General features: G+C 44.8%; 1 protein-coding gene across 2 annotated transcripts in view; it reads left to right on the top strand.

Moving 5' to 3' along the window:
* The window catches only part of LOC110486859 (sterol regulatory element-binding protein 1), a 34,409-nt gene extending 17,482 nt beyond the window's left edge, over positions 1-16,927 (top strand). For both annotated transcript variants that reach the window (XM_036941593.2, XM_036941592.2), the window contains exons 10-19: positions 2,348-2,606; positions 4,533-4,699; positions 4,843-5,011; positions 5,338-5,446; positions 7,723-7,832; positions 12,739-12,871; positions 13,044-13,209; positions 13,742-13,924; positions 14,050-14,161; positions 14,607-16,927. In XM_036941593.2, coding sequence (XP_036797488.1) covers positions 2,348-2,606; positions 4,533-4,699; positions 4,843-5,011; positions 5,338-5,446; positions 7,723-7,832; positions 12,739-12,871; positions 13,044-13,209; positions 13,742-13,924; positions 14,050-14,161; positions 14,607-14,827 — 1,629 coding nt within the window. In that variant the 3' untranslated portion in view covers positions 14,828-16,927. The remainder of the gene's footprint in view (positions 1-2,347; positions 2,607-4,532; positions 4,700-4,842; positions 5,012-5,337; positions 5,447-7,722; positions 7,833-12,738; positions 12,872-13,043; positions 13,210-13,741; positions 13,925-14,049; positions 14,162-14,606) is intronic.
* Positions 16,928-18,275: the final 1,348 nt, after the last annotated feature.

The raw sequence follows: 18,275 nt of genomic DNA, 5'->3' as shown, positions 1-18,275 counted from the left end.
TTTGGTTTCTTTCACTCTAAAAACAGAAATAAATAATTCTAAATAACAAAACTGGCTTTATTTACAAATGATTAAGAATGTCTCACCGCGTGTTCAAGAATGGCCTTTTTCCCTTTATTCAGATTATAACCTCTGACTTTCAGTTATTTGAAAACAAAATCATCTCCAAAATATCATATTGTGGTTAAACTCAAATATTCTAATAGATAAAAAAAAACATGATTAATTGGAACCTTTATCAAGTGGAAGAAGTAAGGAACTTGTCTGTCGGCCCTGGATTAAAGACCAAAATTGGTAAAAGAAAATTGTGATAAATAAAAATATATACTAGTTTCATTTAAGGACCAAAACAATGCCAGCTGTGCCATATAGATTGTAAAATAGTTGAAGAGAGAAACATATTGTTTTTTTATTGGTAACTGTGTTCATAAAAAAACTATGACATTGCTACCAAAGAGAACAGACGAAATTGACAGTTTTCATCAAACCAGCTTCTTTCAATGGTGCCACACGTTCCAGGGTTAGGACTGTAACCACCAGAGGACTTGAAAACAATGTTTCCATAACCTACTGCAGGCCTGAAACCTAAGGGTTTAACCTTCTGAATGAATGAATATATTGAAGATAGAATGAGTCCCGAGAGCCCATCCAACGATTATTATTGTTACTATTAACCCTGCATTATAGTTCTATAAAAGCCCCTTAGATAGTAGATAACAACACTTGTTTTTTACAAGGGCTATTAGCAGGACAATAGACATGATGTGGTCCCAAAAACACCTCTCTGACATAGGGTCCAGCATATCTCTTGATGTCATTGAATGTCTCGCCAGCTTTGATCCATGGCTGGCCTGCAGCACGCAAAGTTCTTTGTTTGTCAGACGAGTCATTGGGTCAAAACAAGAGTACACACATGGTTAATGTTCTGAGGAAGAAAAAATAAAATAAAAAATAATGAGTGTCTTACAGAGCCTTTCTCTAAGTTCACTCCAGTTTCTTCAACTGTCTTCTGACTGTGATTAGAGCGATGCTGATGTTGTGCGATGATGCCAGCAGATTCCAGATTGCCTTTGCCGATCGCTCATCATCTTCAACCATCAGTGAGTCGATGGCTTGAATGGTCTCCCTGGAAATGGAATAGAATGTCAAAATGTGCAGCGTACAGTAAAGACCAACAGTCAATTTATTTAGCCATTATTTTTAGCATTATTAGGCCTACTTTATGGTATTGTAGCCTACTGTACCTGTTCATTTTCCTGGGCTTTCATGTTCGGCGTAACACCGGCAAATAGCACTGTCCATGACCATAATCCCCAGGTCGAACAGTATTTTACCCAGATGTTTAATTATTCAAGACTCTTTTCTCTTCTCTGTGCTGGAGTTCTTTTAAGTCGTCCACCCCTGATGGGCTATCAGCAGGACAACAGGCTGCGTTGTTTTCTATGGTTGGATGGTTCCATAACTAATTACTATGTGAATAAATATCACTGAATGACAGAAATATTGGAATAAAGTAGGCTAATGAAAGTAACAAATTGTAACAAAGTCATCCAATTGTTATAAGAGGATTTGAAGCAGTAGCCTACCAGCTTGTAGGGTTTTCAGCACCGTTTTGCGCTCCTCTAAGACAAGCATGGGGACTAGACTTGATTAATCTATTTGGGTATTGGTTAGCCTGCAATTAGGGGTTGGAAATGTTCGGATTACTTTGCTCTTCACTCTCAGTCACTTAGTAGCCTACTCCCGACCGGTCACGTTGTACAGTGCCATATTTTCCTAATGGAAACGCAGAGGTTTTTCTTGGAATAGACACACCATAATATTAATCAAATGAATTAAGCTACATTTCTTATTCAATCCCGTGTACTATGTTCTTACAAAACGGTTTTAAATTCGGTAGTACAGCCAATATTAAAAACAGTCAAATGCTTCTCAAAGATGCCCTCTGGTGGTCAAACTAGCAGTAACTAGCATTAATGGCAACAATGGCTGACACTTAAATAACGTGCCATAGAATTCTGCGGCAGCCCGCAAGCTGTGCTGCAGTGCAACGCAACTTTTAGGAAGAACCACTCTATAATGTAGATAGAAACGGGGCAATCCAAGAGGTTGCTATAAAATGAACGTCAAAACAGTTCTCTTTGCCCTATGTCATTATAAATGACACAGAATGAATCATTAGATTGTTCTCTACAATATCATAACCTTAATAAACTTGTACTTTACACGGTTGACAAATGTAACGTTCATTTGCTGTGACCATTTAGACTACAACGCTGTAGGTTGTATCTCTTTCAAATTTGGTGTTGTGAGGGTTACTTACCCACCTCTCTCCCTCCCCCAATAGGGAGACTTTGCCCAGGCCAGTCAGAACCTATGGACCTGCCTCAAGGCCCTGGGTCGCCCCTTACCCACCTCTCAGTTGGACCTGGCCTGTGCCGCCCTGTGGGCCCTGCTCCGCCTCTGCCTCCAGCGACTAGGGGTGGGTCGCTGGTTGGCTGCCAGGGCTGGGGGGCTCCGCGCCAGGGGGCTCCGGGAGGATGCTCGCATGAGCAGCCGCGACGCTGCCCTGGTCTACCACCGCCTGCACCAGCTGCACATGACCGGTAGGTGGAAATTGGAAACGGGACTTGACCTGTGGCTCAAATGCTAAGGGTAAGGCTAACCTTGTCTACCTTGTCAATGTTACCAGCTAGTTGATTGATATGATTTAAGTGTCATACACCTACCGGTACCCAGCCCACATGGGCTTACAAGACTACAGAACAAAATAACATTTGACAAATTATATGCATACAGTGATCATTGCCGGTACAGCTATCATTTAGCCGCGCTACACAACCGGCTACCATCTAGCCGCGCTACACAACCGGCTACCATCTAGCCGCGCTACACATCCAGCTACCATCTAGCCGCGCTACACAACCGGCTACCCTCTAGCCGCGCTACACAACCGGCTACCATCTAGCCGCGCTACACATCCAGCTACCATCTAGCCGCGCTACACATCCAGCTACCATCTAGCCGCGCTACACAACCGGCTACCATCTAGCCGCGCTACACATCCAGCTACCATCTAGCCGCGCTACACAACCGGCTACCATCTAGCCGCGCTACACAACCGGCTACCATCTAGCCGCGCTACACAGCCGGCTACCATCTAGCCGCGCTACACAGCCGGCTACCATCTAGCCGCGCTACACAGCCGGCTACCATCTAGCCGCGCTACACAGCCGGCTACCATCTAGCCGCGCTACACAGCCGGCTACCATCTAGCCGCGCTACACAACCGGCTACCATCTAGCCGCGCTACACAGCCGGCTACCATCTAGCCGCGCTACACAGCCGGCTACCATCTAGCCGCGCTACACAGCCGGCTACCATCTAGCCGCGCTACACAGCCGGCTACCATCTAGCCGCGCTACACAGCCGGCTACCATCTAGCCGCGCTACACAGCCGGCTACCATCTAGCCGCCCTACACCAACAATACATTTCTCCTTCTCCTCCAGGCATTATGAACAAACATGCCCTGTCTGAAACATGCCCTGTCTGAAACATGCCCTGTCTGAAACAGAATTTAAGCCTCCGCTCGTCCCGTTATCACCAACGTGTCCCTGCTCGTCCCGTTGTCACCAACGTGTTCATGCTCGTCCCGTAACCAGAATACCTCAGGGTTGTCACCAACGTGTCCCTGCTCGTCTCGTAACCAGAATACCTCAGGGTTGTCACCAACGTGTCCCTGCTCGTCTCGTAACCAGAATACCTCAGGGTTGTCACCAACGTGTCCCTGCTCGTCTCGTAACCAGAATACCTCAGGGTTGTCACCAACGTGTCCCGTAACCAGAATACCTCAGGGTTGTCACCAACGTGTCCCTGCTCGTCCCGTAACCAGAATACCTCAGGGCTGTCACCAACGTGTCCCTGCTCGTCTCGTAACCAGAATACCTCAGGGTTGTCACCAACGTGTCCCGTAACCAGAATACCTCAGGGTTGTCACCAACGTGTCCCGTAACCAGAATACCTCAGGGTTGTCACCAACGTGTCCCTGCTCGTCTCGTAACCAGAATACCTCAGGGTTGTCACCAACGTGTCCCGTAACCAGAATACCTCAGGGTTGTCACCAACGTGTCCCTGCTCGTCCCGTAACCAGAATACCTCAGGGCTGTCACCAACATGTCCCTGCTCGTCCCGTAACCAGAATACCTCAGGGCTGTCACCAACGTGTCCCTGCTCGTCTCGTAACCAGAATACCTCAGGGTTGTCACCAACATGTCTCAGATCCTCATACGTAGGGAAATAAAACAAACACTAAATGGATTCAGATTTCCCCAAGATCACACAGTAGGTACATTCTCTCCTCTGCAGTACTACTGTCTAATACAGAGTTATCCACTAGCTCCCTACTCCTACACACTTTATGTAGACCTGAGAGGAATGCATGCGTGTTTTCAGGAGTCTTTGTCTGAAAATCCTGTGTGTTTTCTGTGTTTGTTCAGCCAAGCTGTCTATAATCAACGGGTGTGTGTGCAGGTAAGCTGGGCGGTAGCCACCTGTCTGCGGTTCACATGGCTCTGAGTGCTGTAAACCTGGCCGAGTGTTCAGGCTCCTGTCTCCCCGTGGCCACGCTAGGAGAGATCTACGTCTCTGCAGCCCTACGAGTCAAAGCCAGCCTACCCAGACTCCTTCACTTCTCCTCCGTGAGTAACCGAGTTAGGTTACCAAGTGGTGTGGGGGAGAGGGGGAGGTGTTGGCTATAATGTGTGGTTTGTTGCTCAGTGTATCGTGCGTGTCTCTACCTCGTTACTCACTCCTGTATCTACATGTCTCTCTCCATCCCCAGCGTGTGTTCCTGAGCAGTGCCCGCCAGGCGTGTCTCTCCTCCAGTGGCAGTGTCCCCCCGGCCATGCAGTGGCTCTGTCACCCTCTGGGCCACCGCTTCTTTGTGGACGGGGACTGGGCCGTCCGCAGCACCCCCAAAGATAGCATCTACAGCCAGGCAGGGAACACAGGTCAGTACTGTAGACACACCTGCTGCACTGTTGGAACTAGAAGCACAAGCATTTCACTACACCCGCAACAACATCTGCTAAACACGTGTATGTGACCAACAGCACCTTATTCCCTGGTATATAGTGTACAACTATTGACAAGAGCCCCTCAGAAGAATGAGCGTTGAGAGGCTCTACAGGTGGGCAGCTTGTGTCTTTATGAAAGGAAACGCCTGTCATGGAAACTGGTTATGATGAAAGCAATATGGGCAACAAGTTTTCATTGTCTAAATTGGTTGCCATGACTATGCTAACCCTAATTATTCTCTCTCTCTCTGTCTCCGTAGTGGACCCTCTGGCCCAGGTGACCCAGGCCTTTAGGGAACACCTTTTGGAGAAGGCTCTATACTGTGTGGCCCAGCCCCGGGGGGAGAAGACCCCCAGTGATGGAGAAGGGTAGGTGCAACACACAGCCAAATAGTGTTCTCAGGTTATCTGCAGAAGTCTTAAAAGTTGACTTTATCAATCCCACAGAATTTTAGCCAGTGGTGGCTAAAGTTAGCTGATGTTTCTAGTGGCTGTAAAAAAAAAACATTTTAAAAAGGCCCATAGTCTACTTTCAGGGCGTGGAGAACCATCTAACATTGAGTTGTAAAATACAGAATGTTGACTTATTAATATTTTAGGCCTTATTTTGTCTTAAATTGTCTACAATCCCTTTTTGAACAAGCCTTTTACGTCTTTTAAATACTTTTAACTAACTACAGTTGAAGTCGAAAGTTTACATACACCTTAGACAAATACATTTAAACTCAGTTTTTCACAATTCCTGACATTTAATCCTAGTAAAAATTCCCTGTCTTAGGTCAGTTAGGATCATCACTTTATTTTAAGAATGTGAAATGTCAGAATAATAGTAGAGAGAATGATTTATTTCAGCTTTTATTTCTTTCATCACATTCCCAGTGGGTCAGAAGTTTACATACACTCAATTAGTATTTGGTAGCATTGCCTTTAAATGGTTTAACTTGTGTCAAACGTTTCAGGTAGCCTTCCACAAACTTCCCACAATAACTTGGGTGAATTTTGGCCCATTCCTCCTGACAGAGCGGGTGTAACTGAGTCATTTATTTATTTATTTTTTACCTTTTATTTAATTAGGCAAGTCAGTTAAGAACAAATTCTGATTTTCAATGACTGCCTAGGAACAGTGGGTAAACTGCCTTGTTCAGGGGCAGAAAGACAGAATTGTTTTACCTTGTCAGCTCAGCGATTCAATAGTGCAACCTTTCGGTTAATAGACGAACGCTCTAACCACTAGGCTACCTGCCGCGGTTTGTAGGCCTCCTTGCTCGCACACGCTTTTTCAGTTCTGTCCTCAAATGTTCTATAGGATGGGGTCAGGGCTTTGTGATGGCCACTCCAATACCTTGACTTTGTTGTCCTAAGGCCATTTTGCCACAACTTTGGAAGTATGCTTGGGGTCATTGTCCATTTGGAATAGCCATTTGCAATCACGCTTTAACTTCCTGACTGATGTCTTGAGTTGTTGCTTCAATATATCCACATAATATTCCTCCTCATGATGCCATCTATTTTATGAAGTACACCAGTCCCTCCTGCAGCAAAGCACCCCACAACATGATGCTGCCACCCCCGTGCTTCACGGTTGGGATGGTGTTCTTCGGCTTGCAAGCCTCCCCCTTTTTCCTCCAAACATAACGATGGTCATTATTGGCAAACAGTTCTATTTTTTTTCATCAGACCAGAGGACATTTCTCCAAAAAGTACGATCTTTGTTCCCATGCTCATTTGCAAACCGTAGTCTGGATGATTTTTTATGGCGGTTTTGGAGCAGTGGCTTCCTCCTTGCTGAGCGGCCTTTCAGGTTATGTCGATATAGGACTTGTTTTTCTGTATCTATACGGATATAGACACTTTTGTACCTGTTTCCTCCAGCATCTTCACAAGGTCCTTTGCTGTTGTTCTGGGATTGATTTGCACTTTTCACACCAAAGTACATTCATCTCTAGGAGACAGAACGCGTCTCCTTCCTGAGTGGTATAACGGTTGCGTGGTCCCATGGTGTTTATACTTGCATACTATTGTTTGTACAGATGAACATGGTACCTTCAGGTGTTTGGAAATTGCTCCCAAGGATGAACCAGACTTGTGGAGGTCTATAATTATTTTCTGAGGCTGATTTCTTTTGATTTTCCCATGATATCAAGCAGTGGCACTGAGTTTGAAGGTAGGCCTTGAAATACATCCACAGGTACACCTCCAATTGACTCAAATGATGTCAATTAGCCTATCCGAAGCTTCTAAAGCCATGACAATTTTCCAAGCTGTTTAAAGGCACAGTGAACTTAGTGTATGTGAACTTCTGACCCACTGGAATTGTGAAACAGTGAATTTTAAGTGAACTAATCTGTCTGTAAACAATTGTTGGAAAACTTACTTGTGTCATGCAAAAAGTAGATGTCCTAACCGACTTTCCAAAACTATAGTTTGTTAACAAGAAATTTGTGGAGTGGTTGAAAAACGAGTTTTAATGACTCCAATCTAAGTGTATGTAAACCTCCGACTTCAACTGTAAGCTGTGTGTGTTCTCTCAAGGACAACTAATAGTCTTTTAAATACTTATAACTCAGCTGTGTGTGCATTCCTCAGGGAGAACTAATAGTCTTTTAAGTACTTTTAACTAACTAAACTGTGTGTGTATTCCCCAGGGAGTATGCGGATGCTCTGGAGTACCTTCAGCTGTTGACTAGTGCATCAGACGCCGCCGGAGCCAACACCCAGTCCTTCGCCATCGGATCCAACATGGCCACCGTCACTGGTATGACTCCTGGCCTTATATTTATGTGTCTATATGCTGTGGTCCGAGTTTCACCTCTGCAGTTCAGGCAAAATACTGGGTACTCTCTCATTTAGGGTGTACTTGACAGTGTATCTGTAGTCTAAAGTGGCTTCCTCTTCTTATCTCCTTTCCTTCAGTCACACTGATCTTCAGTAACATGTCTCTATCTTCTGACATTGCTTCCACTGATCCCTGTGTTGTCAGATCAGTGCAATCAAAGACAAGGAGAGGAAGCCACTCTAGACTGTTGAGATGCCCCCTCAGATAGCCTCGCTCCTTTCAGCACCTCTCTCTCTCGCTCATTTTCTCTGAGAGGAGATGGGAGGTTAAAAGGCATGGTCCTCTGCATCGCTCCATCTACCAGTCCTGTCAAGCCTCTAATCATCTTGGAGAAGTAGCTAGAGAAGGAAGAGCGTTTGAAAGGAGACTTTTCTTGGCATGGTGTTAGATTGCCCAGTCAGCATAGCTGTCTCTTTGTGTGAGTGTGCGTTTGATTGGATGTGATTTATTAGGATCTCCATTAGCCGACGCCAATGGGAGCTATTCTTACTGGGGTACGACACATAACCAAAAATACTTTACAGACAAAATACTTTACATTTTAAAGTGTGTGTGTGTGTACGCGCATCTATCAGTTACACATACGTCAGTACATACACACAACAAGTAGGTCACATGGGGGAGAGGCGTTTTTTATTATTATTTGTAAAAATGTATTTCACCTTTTTATTTAACTAGGTAGACCAGTTGAGAACAAGTTCTCATTTACAACTGAGACCTGGCCAAGATAAAGCAAAGCAGTGCGACACAAACAACAACACAGAGTTACACATGGAATAAAGAAGCGTACAGTCAATAATACAATAGAAGAAGAAAAAGGGAAAAAAAGAGTCTATATACACTGTGTGCAAATGGTGTGGGGAGGTAGGAGATGTTGGCTTTGGGGATGACCAGTGAGAGGTACCTGCTGGAGCGCGTGCTACGGGTGGGTGTTGTTATCGTGACCAGTGAGCTGAGATAAGGCGGAGCTTTACCTAGCATAGGCTTTTATAGATGACCTGGAGCCAGTAGGTCTGGCGACGAATATGTAGCGAGGGCCAGCCGACTAGAGCATACAGGTTGCAGTGGTGGGTGGTATAAGGGGCTTATAATAGACTGCATCCAGTTTGCTGAGTAGAGTATTGTAAGCTATTTGTTGTGCCGTGAGGTGTTGCTTTATTTGTTTTTTTGAAACCAGGTTTGCTGTTCCATGCACTGTATAATACTGTATATGAGATGGAAGGGAGGTCCATGCACTGTATAATACTGTATATGAGATGGAAGGGAGTTCCATGCACTGTATAATACTGTATAGGAGATGGAAGGGAGTTCCATGCACTGTATAATACTGTATATGAGATGGAAGGGAGTTCCATGCACTGTATAATACTGTATATGAGATGGAAGGGAGTTCCATGCACTGTATAATACTGTATATGAGATGGAAGGGAGGTCCATGCACTGTATAATACTGTATATGAGATGGAAGGGAGTTCCATGCACTGTGTAATACTGTATATGAGATGGAAGGGAGTTCCATGCACTGTATAATACTGTATATGAGATGGAAGGGAGTTCCATGCACTGTATAATACTGTATATGAGATGGAAGGGAGGTCCATGCACTGTATAATACTGTATATGAGATGGAAGGGAGGTCCATGCACTGTATAATACTGTATATGAGATGGAAGGGAGGTCCATGCACTGTGTAATACTGTATATGAGATGGAAGGGAGTTCCATGCACTGTATAATACTGTATATGAGATGGAAGGGAGTTCCATGCACTGTATAATACTGTATAAGAGATGGAAGGGAGTTCCATGCACTGTATAATACTGTATATGAGATGGAAGGGAGTTCCATGCACTGTATAATACTGTATAAGAGATGGAAGGGAGTTCCATGCACTGTATAATACTGTATAAGAGATGGAAGGGAGTTCCATGCACTGTGTAATACTGTATAAGAGATGGAAGGGAGTTCCATGCACTGTATAATACTGTATATGAGATGGAAGGGAGTTCCATGCACTGTGTAATACTGTATAAGAGATGGGAGTTCCATGCACTGTATAATACTGTATATGAGATGGAAGGGAGTTCCATGCACTGTGTAATACTGTATAAGAGATGGAAGGGAGTTCCATGCACTGTATAATACTGTATAGGAGATGGAAGGGAGTTCCATGCACTGTATAATACTGTATAGGAGATGGAAGGGAGTTCCATGCACTGTATAATACTGTATATGAGATGGAAGGGAGTTCCATGCACTGTATAATACTGTATAAGAGATGGAAGGGAGTTCCATGCACTGTGTAATACTGTATAAGAGATGGAAGGGAGTTCCATGCACTGTATAATACTGTATAAGAGATGGAAGGGAGTTCCATGCACTGTGTAATACTGTATATGAGATGGAAGGGAGTTCCATGCACTGTATAATACTGTATAAGAGATGGAAGGGAGTTCCATGCACTGTGTAATACTGTATAAGAGATGGAAGGGAGTTCCATGCACTGTATAATACTGTATATGAGATGGAAGGGAGTTCCATGCACTGTATAATACTGTATATGAGATGGAAGGGAGTTCCATGCACTGTATCATACTGTATAGGAGATGGAAGGGAGTTCCAGGCACTCATGGTTCTGTATAATACTGTATATGAGATGGAAGGGAGCTCCATGCACTCATGGCTCTGTATAATACTGTACGTTTCCTAGAATTTGTTCTGGACCTGGAGACTGTTAAAATACCCCTGGTGTCATGTCTGGTGGGGTAAGTGTGTGTGTCTGTCAGTGCTGTGTCTAAGTTGACTATGCAAACAATTTTGAATTTCCAACACATTCATTTTTATTATAAAAACTCTTAGCCAAGAGAGACTGGCATGCATAGTATTTATATCAGCCCTCTGATTACAAGGAAGAGCCAGACGTGCCGTGCTGTTCTGGTCCAGCTGCAGCTTAACTAGGTCTTTCCTGCAGCACTTGACCATATGACTGGACAATAATCAAGATAAGCTCTAACTAGAGCCTGACAGACTTGCTCTGTGGAGTGTGGTGTCAAAAAAGCAGAGCATCTCTTTATTACTGACGTCTCCCCAGCTTTACAACCATTGAATCTATATGTTTTGAACCTGATAGTTTACAATCTAAGGTAACACCAAGTAATTTAGTCTCCTCAACTTGTTCAATAGCCACAACGTTCATTACCAGATTCAGCTGAGGTCTAGAACTTCGGTAATGATTTGTACCAAATACAATGCTCTTAGTTTAAGAAACCACTTTATTATTGGCCACCCATTCCAGAGTATACTGCTACTCTGTTAAGGGTTTCAGTGACTTCATTAGCTGTGGTTGCTGATGTGTATATGGTTGAATCATCAGCATACATGGACACACATGCTTTGTTTAATGCCAGTGGCAGGTCATTGGTAAAAATAGAAAAGAGTAGAGGGCCTAGAGAGCTGCCCTGCGGTACACCACACTTTACATGTTTTACATTCGAGAAGCTTCCATTAAAGAAAACCCTGATATGGCAGAGGGTGAAAAGCCATAACGCATACATTTTCTCAACAGGTTATGGTTAATAATATCAAAGGCTGCACTGAAATCTAACAGTAAAGCTCCCACAATCTTCTTCTTATATATTTATTTTGTGCCAGTGGAGTACATATTGAGTGCCATTCTCTATAAGCATGCTGAAAGTCTATTGTTAATTTGTTTATTTGGTCAAACACAATTTTTTTCTAACAGTTTGCTAAGCTGGCAGAAACCTGATAGGTCTGCTGTTAGAAGCAGTAAAGGCCGCTTTACCACTCTTGGGTAGCAGAATGACTTTGTCTTCCCTCCAGGCCTGAGGACAAAGACTTTCCTCTGGGCTCAGATTAAAGATATGACAGATAGGAGTGTCTATAGAGTCAGCTACCATCCTCAGTAGCTTTCCATTTGTATTTTTTATTTAACCCTTATTTAACTAGGCAAGTCAGTTAAGAACAAATTCTCATTTACAATGACAGCCTACCATCTAAGTTGTCAATGCCAAGAGGTTTGACATTATTGATCGATGACAATCATTTTCCCACCTCTCCCACACTAACTTTACAAAATTCAAACTTACAATGCTTTTCTGTCAGTATTGTTTTTTTTTATGCATGTGTACGATGGCTCACTGTTCGTTGTTGGCATTTCCTGCCTTAGTTTGCCCACTTTGACAATGAAGTAATCATTGAAATAATTGGCAACATCAAATGGTTTTGTGATGAATCAGCCATCTGATTTGATGAAAGCTGTGTTGGCCCAATGTTAAGCCAAGGAGGTCTTCTCCCTTGGAGAGATGTGGCTATCAGTATAGCTGCAGTATTAGCAGGGTGTGACCATGCCAGAGGGGGAACATGCCAGAGAACAGATTGAAACTCAGGTCGTCATCAGCAGCTGGATTTGATCATGTGTGAAACAGAGAGAGATAAAGGAAGGAATAGTGTCTGTGTTTCAGCATGTCTGGATAGTCCCACATAGATGGTTTGTAGATAGATGTTCTAAACCTGTCAACATCATGTCAACTAACTATCCTCTAACCTTCAACATACATTTAAACCTAGCCCTAAACCTAAACTCTAACCCTAGGCCTCACCCAAAACATAACCCTTGTCCTTATCCTAAACCTAACCCCAAACTTAACCCTAAACATAACCCTGAACTTAACCCCAGCAAGCTGTTGTGTATCAACAGAGTTACAGTTGATATCTCTAGATCAGCTACAGGAACTATCCCAATAATAACCTGTCTCTGTGTGTATTTTCTTTATTGACTGTGTGTAAACCTTGTCTGGGACCTCCAGGCTGTGACCTTCATTCCAAATGGTGGTCGTCGGTTGCCGTGGTGATCATTAACTGGCTCCAAGGAGACGACGCAGCGGCTGAGAGACTGTACCCCGCCGCCGAGCACCTGCCCCGTAGTCTACAGACTGCAGAGTGAGTGTATACACACACACACACACACACACACACACACACACAGCCGAGGGACTGTACCAAGCTGTTGTAGAACATTCCGGAGTGACATACAGATTACTCCCCCCCACACACACACTTCCCCAGTTCTTCTCCACCACCTTTCTGAAAAGAGTTGTTCATATGGCCTCAGGAGTCCGTTGCCCAAGGCGTCTTTGAACACGTTCCGAGCGGTGCGCGCCATGCTGACCAAACCAGAGAACTGTCAGCTGAGTCTGAGCCACAGTGAGAGGGCCAGCGGCCTGCTGAGAGACAGCCTCAACCTGGGACCACACTGTCACAGCAGCAGCCTAGACAAGGTACACACACACATATATACATCCACACATACACACATATATATATATATACACACACACACACACACACACACAGCAGCTATGGCCAGAGCTGTGGTGCATTGTAGTTGCATTGCATGTGTCTCTCAGCTGGGTGCAATGTTCCTGCAGTGCAAGACAGAGCTGGGCCCCATACAGCACAATGGGCAGGAGACATCAACACACCCTGACACACTGTTACTGCCTTTCAAACTAATGTCATTTTCAATACGCACACCATAAGGTTTGCTTCTCTCGGTCTCGGTCTCTCTCTCTCTCTCTCTGTCTCTCTCTCTCTCTCTCTCTGTCTCTCTCTCTCTCTCTGTCTCTCTGTCTCTCTCTCTCTCTCTGTCTCTCTCTCTCTCTCTCTCTGTCTCTCTCTCTGTCTCTCTCTCTCTCTCTCTCTGTCTCTCTCTCTCTGTGTCTCTCTGTCTCTCTCTCTCTCTCTCTCTCTCTGTGTCTCTCTCTCTCTCTCTCTCTCTGTCTCTGTCTCTGTCTCTCTCTCTCTCCCCAGGTGGTCCAGTTGCTGCTGTGTGACCTGCTGCTGGTGATGCGGACTAACGTGTGGCGTCTGCAGCAGAGCTCCAGTCCCGGGGGTCTCTCCTTGCAGGCCTCCCCGGCCGAGCTGCACGGCTTCCAGCAGGACCTCTCCTCCCTCAGGAAGCTGGCCCAGAGCTTCAGGCCCGCCATGCGCAGGGTAGGACGTGGAGGAAGACATGCATACACATGTAGACACGGGCACATACGTGTATATGGACACAGGTTGATCTAGGTAGATTTCTGACTTCTCACTCATCAAACACTGTTCTCTCTCCCTCTCAGTTGTTTCTTCATGAGGCAACCGCCAGGCTGATGGCTGGGGCCAGTCCCACACGAACACATCAGCTCCTGGACCGCTCGCTCAGACGCAGAGCCACCCCCGGAGCCAAGACGGGTAACTGCAGAGAGGGTTTTTTGTAGTTTGCGTGTGTGAGAAAGGTTGGAAGTTCTGTGGGTTTTGTGTGCCTTTTTAAGCCTTTCATAATGAGGTCGAAAGGGACACGGCGCGATATGAGTGTTACCTGTGTAGTATCCCTCTCTGTATCCCCACAACTCACCTGTGTGTGTAGTATCCCTCTCTGTATCCCCACAACTCACCTGTGTGTGTAGTATCCCTCTCTGTATCCCCACAACTCACCTGTGTGTGTAGTATCCCTCTCTGTATCCCCACAACTCACCTGTGTGTGTAGTATCCCTCTCTGTATCCCCACAACTCACCTGTGTGTGTGTGTAGTATTCCTCTCTGTATCCCCACAACTCACCTGTGTGTGTGTGTGTGTGTGTGTGTGTAGTATCCCTCTCTGTATCCCCACAACTCACCTGTGTGTGTGATTCTACAGAGGAGTGTGAGATGCGTCCTGGCCAGAGGGAGCAGGCTGAGGCGGTGATGTTGGCGTGTCGCTACCTGCCCCCCTCCTTCCTGTCGGCACCGGGCCAGCGGGTGGGCATGCTGGCGGACGCAGCGCGGACACTGGAGAAGCTGGGGGACAAGCGCACCCTCCACGACTGCCAGCAGATGATCATTAAGCTGGGCAGCGGCACCACTGTCACCTCTGCCTAGACGATACAGAGCGAGGCAGAGAGACCAGCCCCACACACACACACACACACACACACACAAATGGATGGAGGTTTTTGGCATTTGGCCTGCAGCTGACGAACAGACATACAGACAGTCTAACTAGACATTGAGAATCATATCAGGCATACAGACAGACGAATGAACATACCTGACAGTTACCTGCCATTAGTTTCATATCACCTGTCAGTAGACAGCTCTCAGAGTGACAGTTTAGCAGGGGAGGACTTCACCCCAGTAAAGTGTTGCTGTTGACATTGTTGACATGATCTGCAATGTAAGCTAGTCATCATCCACCAGGATATATAGGTTCACGGTTCTGGTTCTTTTCTATTCCCCTGCGTGAAATGCACTGTAGTGGCGGAGTGTGTCCACTGGGTGGGGTTCTGGCGCCCTCTGCAGGACTGTGAAGGTGTGATGGCTGGGAGTGTGTGTGTGTGTGTGTGAGAGAGAGAGAAGGGGAAAGGTTTTTACCTGCAGTTGTACACTACTAGCCCCATGTTTTGATTGGACGATGCACCTTACAAAGCGAAGCATTCTTGTTGTGATTGGTGTGTTTAGAGAGTGGCTGTCTGTCTGATTGGCTGCGGTGGGAGGAGGAAACTGCGTTGGGACAGACTGGTCTCTTTGAGGAGCACAACATTTCAGAAAAAAATGGAAATATATCGTATAGAGCAGACGGTTTTCTCTATCATGTTGAAAAGAGGACCATGACAGATCTATACATTGTGTTTCTATCTGCGATGGTCTGAAATGTTGCATCTCTGTCACATCTTTTAATCTGCACTGGCCCAGAGGGGCTGTATTTGAGGAGTTGTGTAATGTTGTAGCTTTTCCTTTTCATATTATTTTCTTTATCGTTGTTGCTGTGTATATATTTTACAATGTATTTATAATCTGTCTGAGATTTGTTCTGCTCATCAGTATTTTCCATTGGCCGGGTGATCATTATTACTTTCCACCCTCATTGTGTAGCATAGGCAGAGGCTTGGGGTCCAATGGGGAGTATGGATGAGTCCCAAATGGCGCCCTATTCTCTATATAGTGCACTACTTCCTATAGACCCTAGTCAAAAGTAGTGCAGCACAAAAGGGAATAGGGTGCCATTTGGTATGTGTTACTCAACCTATGTTTGTTGCCATAGTTGGTAAGTGTATCAAAAAAGGGGACAGTGTCCATGTGCTTTTGGGGCCAAGGAGTGTCAAAGACCATTCAATATTGTCATCAGACTCATGTGAGCCTTTGCACTATTGTGCAAGGTGTGTGCTGCCATTATGATGATATCAGAAAGAATTGGAGGTGTTGAGTCCTCAAGCGATAGGCTCCAGTCTAGGGTTGAGCCGCTGGGCCACCCATAACAGAACATTGACTTTAATGGGAATGTCCATTCTAGTAATTCTATTTCTATGGTGGTGACCCCCCCCCCCCCAAGTCACTCCGTTCAAGACCAGTAGCTTACAAAAGAGCCCGAGTCTCATCTAGTATTTCTAGATCTCATGATTTAATTGACTCTTGTTATTATCATCTTCTTCAAAAGAAGGCCTGTAGTGAGGCTGCCACACCCTCCTGTAGTCAGGCCCCTGGGTCCTGTTCACTAGGCCCCAAATGGAAGAAAATGGGTTGTTCTTGTCCAATAAGAAACTGTTATTTTTGTTTTCCATTGCAAAACGTTTTTAAAACGTGTGCTCCTTTTGAACAGGGACCCATATGTTAAAAAGACAGAGTGAAAGAGTTGTGTGTACAACGCTGTTCCAGAACCACAGTTTTTGTTTTCAGAAGACTGTAAAACCCCATTTGGTTCTTTAGCATGCTTTTGTTGTGTTTATCCCAGGACATGCTAGTTTGTAATAGTGTATCATTGTAAATGACTGACTGAGGGACACTGGACTGATGATTCCTTCCCAGTGTGTTGGGTCAGTCTGTGGTGTGACTGTGTTAAATCATCACAACCACATCTGAACATGTAGTATTATTATTATTTAGTTTCTTAATCAACATATTATTTCCTTTCCTGTCTTTCTCCTTCTTTGCTCATTGGTTTATTCCTGGATATGTAAATAAAAATACAATTTTGTAACGAAATGCCTAAGGGTCTCTTGTGGTGCTTTGATGGGGGGTGTAGGGTGTGGGGGGGTGAGAGAAACTGAAACTACCCAACTGTTGCTAGTCCTAATCCCTGATCCTACAAGAAAATCTGATGTTCCCTTGAGAAAGGCACTTAACCCTAATTGCTCCAGGGTCACTGTTGATAATGGCTGACCCTGGCTGTGACCCCACTCTCAGAGGGTCTCTCAGGGAGAGTGGGATAGGCAAAAAAAACATTTTATTTAACCTTTATTTAACTAGGCAAGTCAGTTAATTAAGAACACATTCTTAATTCCAATGAAGGCCTAGGAACAGTGGGTTAACTACCTGGGTTAATTTACACATGGGTATTATTACACACGTGTATATGTGTGAAATAGGACAAATACCTGCAAAATAAATATTATTATAAAGTATTATCAGTATAGTTCTATATTTGGCTCCAAAATGAACTAAATAAAATTAAAACCACCATGAAATTAAAAAAAAAAGTTTTTTGCCTTCTGTTGTTTGTCGAATCTGGCGGGTAAATTCCTCCAGGAGATGGAGATGTTGTGCATTGCTGTCACCATACTACATACAGGTCGAGACCGGAGCTGGAGCGGAGCTCGCCCAATTTGACTGGAGGTTGGCTTGAGATTTCCAAAGGTTGGGGCTACAATTTTGCTCCAGTACTGCTCCACAAGCGCTCACTTTACGAGCTCCGTGCATGCCTGGCCCAGCAGCATTTCTAGTCTACTTGTGTGCTGCTACAGCCCCTTGCTGTAGCTACTGTCATGGAGTTTACTAAATATGTTCATAAAGAAACTGGTGAAACACTCAGGTGAAAAATCAAGGTCACTTACAAAGATAAGGAGGACCAAGAGCAAGAGAAGGATTGCGGACGTGTAGTGTCCACAACTAAAGAATCAATGTGGAATCTGAAAAGATACGTATCCTGATTCACCTTTTAATGTTTTTTCAAATACTTTCCATTCAAATCCATATGGTTTGGTTTCAATACTTCAAAACCAATTGGTAGGTCCAGGTATTCACAGAAATAGATGGGTGTTGGTTGATTGGAGTGAATTTGGAATGGCAGTGTGTCACGTCCTGACCTTAGTTCCTTTTTTATGTCTCTGTTTAGGTTTGGTCAGGGTGTGAGTTGGGGTGGGCATTCTGTGTTTTGTAGTCTAGGTTTTGTATTTCTATGTGTTTGGCCTGGTATGGTTCCCAATCAGAGGCAGCTGGCAATCGTTGTCTCTGATTGAGAACCATACTTAGGCAGCCTGTTTTCCCACTATGGGTTGTGGGTAGTTATTTTCTGTTCAGTGTGTTTTGCACCTGACGGAGCTGTTTCGGTTGT

The sequence above is a fragment of the Oncorhynchus mykiss genome, chromosome 13, assembly GCF_057628025.1.
Source record: "Oncorhynchus mykiss isolate SJ-2025 chromosome 13, ASM5762802v1, whole genome shotgun sequence".
Classification (NCBI taxonomy): domain Eukaryota; kingdom Metazoa; phylum Chordata; class Actinopteri; order Salmoniformes; family Salmonidae; genus Oncorhynchus; species Oncorhynchus mykiss.
Note: the sequence above shows the minus strand (reverse complement) of the source record. Positions and strands in the feature narration are given on the sequence as shown.